The following is a 10436-nucleotide window of genomic DNA, read 5'->3' on the forward strand; positions in this document are numbered from 1 at the left end:
AAGCAAGAAAACCCTAGAGACGGCACACTGTTAGTTTTCTTTCATGCGTGGTGTTTTGTATGTTTACTAATTAGTGACTTCTGAAGACAATTAGTTGCACTGGATTTCACTAAGGGGTATTGAAATAAAAGGGGTTGTGTGTAAGCAGGCAGGCTGAACAAGCATAATGGAACCGAGTAGATCCAATGAGCTTAACCTCAACACGCTTCAGGGCTTCATGCTGTTTTGGTTTGAAGTGTGACTTTGGAGGTGTTGGGACATGGAGCAGTCCTAACATATTTTGCTTTGTTTGATTTATATAGTTCTACTCTTCTAAGAAGCATAAAATCATTCGCCTTGAGCAGCCAAAGTGTGCACAGGCTCTCCTCTGTAATGGGGCCACCATTATTTTACACCAAATCCTGGAGGATTTTGTTCTCTTCAAAAGTTCAGTGTTTAGACGCCAGGAGGGGGGAAAGAGTATCCTTGAAAAAAGAAACAGAAAGGAGAGGAAATGTTTTCCATTTTGCCCCCACATCCCCCTCCACACACACACACACACAACACACACACACACACCTCCTCCTCCCCCACCACCCCACGGCTCCTCTTGCATGCTTGCTTTGTTTAAGATGCTTTTTTTCTTTTTTTTTTTTTTTTTTTTTTTTCCGGTGTGAAACAGCTGCCAGGAAATGTACAGTGAGTCCATCTGGAATTTAAATGAAAGGGGGAAGAGTCCCCACCGGGAAGATATACAGTGAGCAAAGTAGCATTAGCAGACTAATTTACAGGAGGAGAGACGGGCGGGATGAAAAAGAGAAATGCTTTGGCAGTTTCTGCTTCAGAGACCTCAAAGACCTGTCATCGGCAGACGGGAGCGTTTAGTTACTGTAATCACCTGCTGTTGTGGGTGGTGATGAATAGATACAGATGAATTGATAGGGATTTCCTGGATGCTGCCACATCTAATTTGCTTTACTCACTGGAGCCTTAATGTTTAATCACTACTTGCCCCGTCTGAACTTTGTTGTTTCAATCTCTTTCTCCCGATAATCAGCCAAGCAGGAGGAGGAGGAGAACAAACAATGCAACTAGCTGCTTCAGTCAGCTAAGGATATTTGCCTTAGCTGACTTTATGTGATTCTTTTATTACCTATTTTACTTTTTCTGCTTTTAAAAGTGACTGTCAGTCAGGGTCAGTTAGACTCTTGTCTACGCTTTGATTTGCACTCCAATATCGGTTTATTTATATGTACGGTGTATTGCAAAGTGAAACTCCTGTGCTGGGGTTTGGTTGCTTAGCTGCTGAAGAGACATCAATCAGTAGGAATGTTGACCTGTAAGTGAAGCTGTCCTTCACACCTCTTGTAAGCTCACTTAGTTTAGTTTACTCTTTGTTTTAGTATGACGGATTAAGCATTGCTCAGTGATGTAGCAATGCTTAATGAAGTTTGAGATACAGCTTCAAAACTCAACCCTGCTTTATGCATCGTCCCAGCTGTTATCCCGGCGTGTTGGATCTGTTTTGAGCCGGATTTTGGTTTCAAGGCAAATAGGGCTGAAGCAACAACATACAACACTTTTCAAATACTCAGTTCTAAAAAAAACTTTGAAAATCTCTATTACTTTCATTCCACTTACCAATTGTCTGCTATTTTGTGTTGGTCTATCACATAAAATCTCAGTCTCACCAAACAACATTGTTTGTTGTTATAACGTAATATATTTGGAAAAGTCCAAGTAGCTGAAATACTTTTCCTCAATGCTTTGTGTAAAATCCCCAAAATAGGCTATGTTTCAGTTTGATTTGATCTGAGTCTTATGCAAATGTTAAATTATTTTTTTGTGAAGATTTACAGCTTTTGAGTGTCTCCTCTGGTAAAATTTAATGACTTATTCAGTTTAATAAGTTTGATAAACACCAAACTGTGCATGTTTTGCTGCTTCGAGCAAGTTAACTGGGCCTTACTCTTTTTCTTTTCAGACATTTTTGAAAGCTGATAAACATTTGAGGCTAAAATAAGTAGATTCATCAATTGTAAGCCCTTTTGTTTCTGATTTATCACTCTTTGGTCCATTTCAACTGAGATCAGTAAAAGTTTAACTTGTGGACTCAATGTCCCGCTGTCTCTCTTGTACAACCGATGGTGCTGCCTTCACAGCTGTCACCGCCTTCCCGCCCTCAGTGGTGATGATGTGCAGTTCCAGGAGGCTCTGCAGCTTATCATCTGAATTCTGGCACCGAGAGTCAAAAATCTGTAACATTCTGTGTAACATTCTGAGCTCTGGGCGTTAGGAATGAAGACTAAAAAATGATCTGTCAGGACAGTTTTCTCCAACTGGTTTTATTCTTTATTGTTACATGTCCACAAACGATGTTTTTTTCCATATTGTTTTTTATGTAATGTGGAAAAAAACATGTTTTTTTTTTCTCTGTCTACTTTGCAATGATCCATCTGACCTCATTCTTTAACACAGCACTGCTGAGACTCATTGCAGACCATAGAAACAAATAGTTCCAGCACACTTCTGCAAAACTTTATTCGACTTTAAGAATAAAGCACTGGTAGTTAATAAAACACAATTGCGTAAGTGGAATTATAAGGTTTTTTTGTTGTTGTTGCCCAACTTCTTATTTTTTTAACATATGTTTTGTTCCTTTTGTTTTAGACCTCCAGATCGTCGTCGCAGAGACCTTTTTGGTCTTGCTAACCACACTCAGCTTCACGACAGCAGTCAGGGCAATACAACGCTTGGCTCAGGGGATAATAGCACATATGTCATCCCTCCTGTCATTGAGTATCCCTTCCTCAATGACAGAACCTCAGCAGGATCTTTAGAAATCTCTGGCCTGCAGCCTTTCACATTGTACCTTATTGAAATCCACGCCTGCAACGAGGACCTGGGCTACAACTGCAGCATCGGAGCTTTTGTTTTTTCTAGGACTAAACCTGCCGGTAAGGAGAGAACGACCTCGTGAGTTTTCGTGAGAAAATCTATAGATGGTTATGTTATTGTTTTGTGTGTGAAAAATGTGTTTGGCAGCCAAAGCAGATGACATCCCTGGGAAGGTTGTCTATGAAATTTGTGACAAGACCGAGGGGTGTGTGGTGCTGCACTGGTCAAAGCCTGCCATGCCTAACGGACTTATTCTGATGTATGAGATCAAGTACCGTCTGGGGAATGAGGTAATTCTGGCAGGGTATAATTACAGACACTTTACACTTTACTATATGTATGTTGCTTGCCATGTTTAGTGGCACCTTTGATAAGGATGTGAAAAAAGCCTTTAAGCAAAGCTGTTAGTCTCCTATAAAATTTTGCAAGTTGTAGGATACAGAGTGAGTGCTCTTTCAACTTTCCTTTTTGCTAAATACTTTCCTAAATCCTCCAGTCCTGGATCCCATTTACTGTTTCTGTTAGGGGGTCACCCGATATTTCAAAGTGTTTAACTTTGTGCACTTTGTGAAGGTTTATTGAGACTTTGGAAGAGAAACAGGCCCATAGCTACACAAATCCTCCACCGTACTTGAAACTTAAACCACTGTTCAAATCAGTCTTCCAGAACCTAAACTCTGATATAAGTAGAACATTTGTTTTGTCTCAGACACTACGCTCTAAAGTGAAAAATGAAGGTCAAAAAAATAACATAAAGTGAAAGTGATTCAGAATGCTGAGAGAGTAAAACAGGCAAAGCTGTGTTTTACGAAAAGTAACCACTGTTAAATTCTTTTCTCCCAGCCTGAGAAGCATAAATGTGTGTCGCATCAGCAGTACCACAAATTCAACGGAGTTCGCTTGACGATCCTGAGCTCCGGGAACTACTCTGCTCAAGTGAGGGCCACGTCTCTGGCAGGAAACGGCTCATGGACAGAGAGCATCTTCTTCTACGTGCCTCCGCCTAAACGTAAAGCAACACTACAACATTTTAAGATTGTGCATGTGTCCAGTAGAATTCCCTGTCCTTAGCCTGTCCAGAACTTTTAATGTCAAAACTATCTTACCTGTGATCATGAGAAGAATTATTAGACTGTCAGAATTTTATAATTTTATTTTGAAATCAAGATTTCAGAGTATTAAGGAAGAGTGTAGAGGCACATAATCCAAGTTGGTTGGTTTAGTGTGAAATTTCCACAGTCAGTGAAGATTTAGGGAGGCAAGCCATCTGCTACGCTGTGCAGCTTACCTGCATTACTGCTGCATTACTGAATCACTGCATCACTGCAGTGTGCAGTGATTCATGCAAAAAGATCAAGGATGAACACAGTTTTAGTTGGACATTTTCATATAAAAAAAACAAAAAAAAAAACATGTTCTTAATCCCTCTGGTACAATATTTTATTACAATAGCTTTTTGCATGAAATGTATCACTACGTTTGTAATGAGTTACGTTTTGCTTTTTGAATTGAATCTCTGAAATAAGTGTAGAATTTCCTAAGATGCACCAAATTCAGCCGTCGTTTTTCTTCATTCCGTCTCTCAGGAGATGATTTTGCGACTCTCTACTTGGTCATCATCCTGCCCATTATAGCGACTCTCGTAATCGCAAGCCTCACCACCATTCTCTTCATCATCAACAAAAAGAGGCAAGTGCTCCCACTTACTAAGCGGCATTGCTCATGAAGCGTAATGATGAGAGTAATGTTATTTAGAGTTAATAGGTGTATTCATTTAGATCCCCCCTTTGGGGAAGAGCAGACGTCCTATTGAGGACTAAATATTGCATCGCAAACCAAAGCTTGCTTGTCAGCTCACTGAGCCGGGCTTGTGTTTCCAGAAACAACAACAGACTTGGGAATGGAGTCCTTTATGCATCTGTCAACCCAGAGTACATCAGTGCGGCTGAAAGTAAGAATGTCAAACATCTTTCTCCGACTTCTCAGCTGTACTGTTTGGATGTTTGTGCATGTTGGGTTGACCCTGCGTATGATTTTTTTTTTTTTTTTTTGCTGCAACAGTGTACACTCCGGATGAGTGGGAGGTGGCCAGGGAAAAGATCACCATGCACAAGGAGCTGGGGCAGGGCTCCTTCGGCATGGTGTACGAAGGCACAGCCAAAGGCGTCATCAAGGATGAACCTGAGACAAGGGTGGCGATCAAGACGGTGAACGAGTCAGCCAGCATGAGGGAGCGGATAGAGTTTCTGAACGAGGCGTCCGTGATGAAAGAGTTCAACTGTCATCATGTGGTAAGGTGGACTTGTAATAAAACAGCTGAAAAAACACAGACAGATGGTTAAGAATAACTTCATAACGGCTCGGGAAATGGCAGAGTGCTCACCATTATCATTACTTCCTAATTATTCTGCATGTACGCAAACGGAGAGAGGGGCCAGCAGGGCAGGAGGAGCTGGGAGCTTGTAGTTCTCTGCAGCTGTAGCCCGAGGCAAAGAAACTGCCTCCTGGAGATTCTTTACATTCTCGCATCAATGTGATCACGGGCTCATTAGCCGCGTTAAATGGAAGTGGTAAAGATTCCCCTTTTAGAACGCTGCTCCCACGGGTTCATGTTCGTGTTTCACTGATAGAAAGTCAAGTGCTCCGTAATTAAATTCACTTTGAATAATGTAAAAGCTTGTTTTTCCCTTTGTGATCTTCAGAGCTAGTTAAAGATAAATAGTGCGCTTCTTAAGTATGCACTGCAATTCCACTACAATATTATGAATATTTTAGCTTTGTGACATTGTGTTGGTTTCTCTGAATTTGTGCAGCCGACTTATTTTCTGCTGCTGTTGACGTGTAGGTGCGGCTGCTGGGTGTGGTCTCTCAGGGACAACCAACCTTGGTTATCATGGAGCTGATGACCCGCGGAGATCTCAAGAGCCACCTCCGTTCTCTTCGTAACGAAGTAAGCAACGTCTCCCAACACACACACACACACTCTCACGCATTCACACAAAAACCAGGGGCCAGAAGGTAATCTGTACTACTACATTGGTTTAGCACTGTTTAATCCATCACCTGAATTGGGAAGAATATAAGAAAATGGGAAGACATGGCTGTCCACCTGACCTGACAGGACAGGCAGGAGAGTATTAGTCAGAGAAGCACACAAGAGGCCAATGTTAACTCTGGAGGAGCTGCAAAAGTCCAGAGCTCAGGCTGGAGAATCTGTTGACAGGACAGCTACTAGATGTGGCATCAACGCTGGCCTTTGTGGAAAATTTGCGGGCAGGATTCCATTTTTGAAAGAAAGCCATAAAAGGTAGTTTTGTTTTTTTTATTTATTTATTTCAATTTGCTGTTTTGTTAAGTTAGCTGTCTATTTTTAAAGCTTTTTATAATCTGAGTTTTTGTGTATTGCAAGCATACGCATTAAAAACAAGGACAGCACATTAGAGGGCTTATTTCACCATTCCGATCAGAACCATATTCATATTAAAAGCTCTGTAGACTTTGTGGACATATGTATGAAATTAGTTTTAAGTTTCTGAAAACAGCCTAATTAAATGGATAAAACTAATTTTGTTAAAACCATCGGGCCAGCTTATAAGGTCTCCTCATCTTCTCGTCTTGCTGCGCAACAGAACACCACCTCTCAGGTCTTGCCCCCGCTGAAAAAGATGATCCAGATGACGGGGGAGATTGCAGACGGCATGGCTTACCTGAACGCCAACAAGTTTGTCCACAGAGACCTGGCTGCCAGGAACTGCATGGTAACGGAGGACTTCACGGTGAAGATAGGAGGTGGGTCTCATAAATGTTGGGTGTTCCTCTCCCACGTTGCTCAAGGCCGAACTGATTCCAAGTGAATGCCTAAGGCAGTGGGGTCTTAATGCAGACAGACAGAAATAGGGAGGATGTGAGAGGGAAAATTTTTGCTTTCATGAGTTTCCTGTGAAGAGATACTTGGTGGCTCACCCAACCTTTTTGTTCTTTTTTCCGTCAGATTTTGGCATGACCAGAGATATTTATGAGACGGATTACTATCGGAAAGGAGGAAAGGGCCTGCTGCCAGTTCGGTGGATGTCTCCAGAGTCACTGAAAGATGGCGTCTTCACAACAATGTCTGATGTCTGGTACGGGAACAAACTGCTCACACAAACACGAGGCTGCCTTCCCTCATACATGTATGAACCTGCTTCAATCCGGGGGCTTCAAGCCGCCTGCATATTTTCTCTTTGTGTTGGATAATACTCTAAAACTGTTCACGCTGTGGGGTCACAACTGTATAAACCTACAGATCATTTCACAGCCAGGATTCTTTACAAGATTTTCACTCAACAGTTTGAACACGAGTTTCCTGCCATGACAGCTTGTATTTCCAAAACATCAAAATCTTTTTTTTTTTTTTTCTGTTTGGGTTTGCTGGCTTGCTCTTTGCAAATTCCTTCCGCTCTACAAAACACTATCTCTCTCTCTCTCTCTTTTTTTTTTTTACTTTGTATTTCTGAGCCTACAGCAATCTCACATTTTCCCTACCTCTGTAGCAGTCTCACTGTTTACTAGCTCCCCTGCAAGTTTTTGTTCCCCAACTCAAAGTGTCCCAAGGATTAGTTTGCAAGAGTGGGTATAAACTGCTCCAGATGTTCACAAATGAGAGCTTGTGTTTACACCACAAACCCACCTTCACATCATGTGTACTACATCCTGCTCCTCTTTGATGTTAAAGTTTAGTGTGGGACAAACCAATTATGGGCTTCATGAGTAGTGTGTTAATCAGGAGAGAAGGAACACTTCCTGAAACATATAGAGTGTTGTAATATGGTTAATTTGAAGGAACTCTTTGAAAATAAGACTGTCAAAGAGTAAATAAACATGAGGTGAATGCAAACATTTTCTTTCATAGAGAATAACATTTATTTATGCAGCATGTACAGCACTTATCACAGAATTAAATAAGTGTTTCACAAAATACAGCAGAAATACATGATAAAAAAAATTACGACATTAAACAAGAAATTAAAACAGAAAACAGCCACAATTTCATTGAAGTTTAATAATTTGTTTCTTTCTTGTACAAATTAAGTTGCAGGTAGTTTTCTCCTAATCACTGCTTGATGGTCATCAAGCAATTGGTTATAGAAGACAATTTGTAGACGTCTGTGGGCTTGGAGGAGAAAAATAGCTAAACATAATCTCTAAAAACACAAGGAGAAACTTGGTGAACCCGACAGAGTATCTTTGCTAAAATATTTATTTTTAAAACAATATGAGCCTTAAGACAGAATCCTGTTCTTGTCGGTATTAAAGGACAATAGGGTTAAAAATGCAAACCCGGATGCTTTCTAGGGTCAACACCCTGAGTAACAATTTCTCTTCTTCTTGAACAAAAAAAAAATAAAAAATCTTAACCAAACTTGTCAATCACATCAGAAATCAGAAGAACTTAAAATTAGACTTGTAAACAGTCTATATTTAGACTTATTTTGCCGTTTACCCTCATGTTTTCTTGTTGACATATTTTGGACATGCAGGTATGTCAGATCGTCTGCCTGTTCGGTATTATTCTCACAACCAGAAACGGTCTGAAGAGTGAGCTGGAAGGAGGACAGGATTCAAGATGGACACAAAAAAATATCACTTCGTTTTGTTTGCATTATGCTTCAAACTGACTGTTTTGCATTTTGTGCTAAAAAAAACATTGCCCATTCATTCTTTGCTCCAAATAAATACAAGTCTATGCCTGTCTTATTTAAGATCTCTGTTCTACTTATTTGATTTGGCAAGAATAAGTCTATTTCATAAAGGAGTAGTTCTGATATTTTTTAAATAAGGGATTATATTAGAGGTTCTAAGTAGTCAATATCTTACAGATATTAGTTGCAGTTCATCCCAGTACATCTGCAGTGTATTTTTGCTGCGAGAAAACAAGAAAACAAAAACTCCCGCTAGTTTAATGAGTGTTTATTTGACTTTAAATGAGAATGTGGAGAATTTCAATGTTTTTTAAAGAGATATTAATTGTAGAAGAATTTTAAAGTTTTCTATTTAAACTCCAGAAACAAAAACCTTTCGTTTCATGTTTGTTTTTTGATGCAACTCCGCAGGTCATTTGGTGTTGTGCTGTGGGAGATCGCCACCTTGGCTGAACAGCCTTACCAGGGCATGTCCAACGAACAAGTGCTGCGCTTTGTCATGGAAGGGGGACTCCTGGACAAACCCGACAACTGCCCGGACATGCTGTAAGTCTTGTGATCGAAAGAATGAACTGCTCTCTGTGCCTCTTCTGTCCCGTCAATATTTTACCACGCGTCTATTTTAGGTTGAGGTTTTAAGAGTAAGAGATACCGCGTGCACACACTGCAGTGAGGGCTGACATTAAAGTCAGCGGTTAAAAGCAGCCGGTTGACGGCATGACTTAGACGGTCAGCTGGCAGCCGGGAGCCTCCTCACTCGTCGATATCGGCCCATAGAAGGAATGCCACAACCGGCGTGTGAAAGATGCCGGTCATTCCGACTGTGGGAATTGTTATCGAGAGGGACAGGCAACAGGAATAAGCGCATCAGAAGCCATTAACATATTTGTGATTTATTTGTGAAAACATTCTTGCTTTCTGAGAGGCGGAAATAGAAGACAGATGACTTGTCAGCGTGTAGAGCTGCATACACTGTATGCGTTTCTTTGACCTCAATAAGAAGGCATTCTGTGCTCTCCCCTGCCGCTCCACATGGCTGACCTCACCTTAGAAAGAGAGCAAGCAGAACAAAAAATAGGGCTGAGTGTTGTGCAGGCACAAACCTCCGGTTTCTATGGCAGCCCCAACAGTTTTGTCCTGATTACAGGAGTGTGTGGATTGTGTTACAGAGGTGGTGCTGGAGTAAGGGCTTAGCTTTTTTTTTTTTTTTTTGACTTTGAGCGGCATGCAGTGGAGTCAGGCCATTGCTCATGGCCGCCTGTGCTTTGGCATTTTAAAGGAGACTTGAGGAAGACTACTGAAGCCAGACATTTAGACAAAGAGCGATGAATAGAGGGAATAACACAAAGTGGAAGTAGGGAGGAGAACATGCAGTAAGATGAGTCATATTTGGATGTTTCTCAACATCTCCATGCAAAGTATTCCTCAGGTAGCTGTGAGTCACACAACTTGCCTACGGACTAAAGTTGTTTCTTTTCAAGCAGGGTTACGAACAAAAGGGACTACTTTGTGCCAGTCACTTTTATTGACAACTCTGTTAAAGACGTATTACAAAACGTACAATGAGCCAGTTTTTATTGTTGCAGTACAATTATTACGGATCATTTATCCGTCCATTTATTACACCTGCTTGCGGGGTTATGGGGCTCTAATAATAGGTTTAAAAGAAGTGTAAATTGAGGAATTCTTTACATTTGTGTTTCTTATGAAGTCTAAAAGTTTCAGTAAACCAGGGGTCCCCAAACTTTTTCCTGCGAGGGCCACATGACTGTTCCCTTTTCTGGTCGGGGGCCGGTCTTAGTTTTTCGAGAAAGAAACCTTAGAAAAGTTTTGTTGACAGGGGGGCTGGGGGGGAAGAGAGAGTGAAACTGTGGACCT

The 10436-nt window shown here is 41.0% G+C and overlaps 2 protein-coding genes across 2 annotated transcripts in view; one reads left to right on the forward strand and one right to left on the reverse strand.

Moving 5' to 3' along the window:
• The window catches only part of igf1ra (insulin-like growth factor 1a receptor), a 92003-nt gene that overhangs the window by 72656 nt on the left and 8911 nt on the right, over positions 1–10436 (forward strand). Inside the window, exons 11-20 of the mRNA XM_015046947.1 lie at positions 2650–2936; positions 3025–3167; positions 3721–3886; positions 4464–4566; positions 4758–4828; positions 4939–5168; positions 5723–5827; positions 6507–6666; positions 6869–6998; positions 8970–9104. Coding sequence (XP_014902433.1) covers positions 2650–2936; positions 3025–3167; positions 3721–3886; positions 4464–4566; positions 4758–4828; positions 4939–5168; positions 5723–5827; positions 6507–6666; positions 6869–6998; positions 8970–9104 — 1530 coding nt within the window. The remainder of the gene's footprint in view (positions 1–2649; positions 2937–3024; positions 3168–3720; positions 3887–4463; positions 4567–4757; positions 4829–4938; positions 5169–5722; positions 5828–6506; positions 6667–6868; positions 6999–8969; positions 9105–10436) is intronic.
• pgpep1l (pyroglutamyl-peptidase I like) overlaps positions 9109–10436 on the reverse strand; it is a 17086-nt gene continuing 15758 nt past the window's right edge. Inside the window, exon 6 of the mRNA XM_015046952.1 lies at positions 9109–9604. The gene's annotated coding sequence lies outside the window, so the exon portion shown is untranslated. The remainder of the gene's footprint in view (positions 9605–10436) is intronic.

The sequence above is a fragment of the Poecilia latipinna genome, unplaced genomic scaffold (assembly GCF_001443285.1).
Source record: "Poecilia latipinna isolate Pla-1442-1.1 unplaced genomic scaffold, P_latipinna-1.0 Scaffold799, whole genome shotgun sequence".
Lineage (NCBI taxonomy): Eukaryota > Metazoa > Chordata > Actinopteri > Cyprinodontiformes > Poeciliidae > Poecilia > Poecilia latipinna.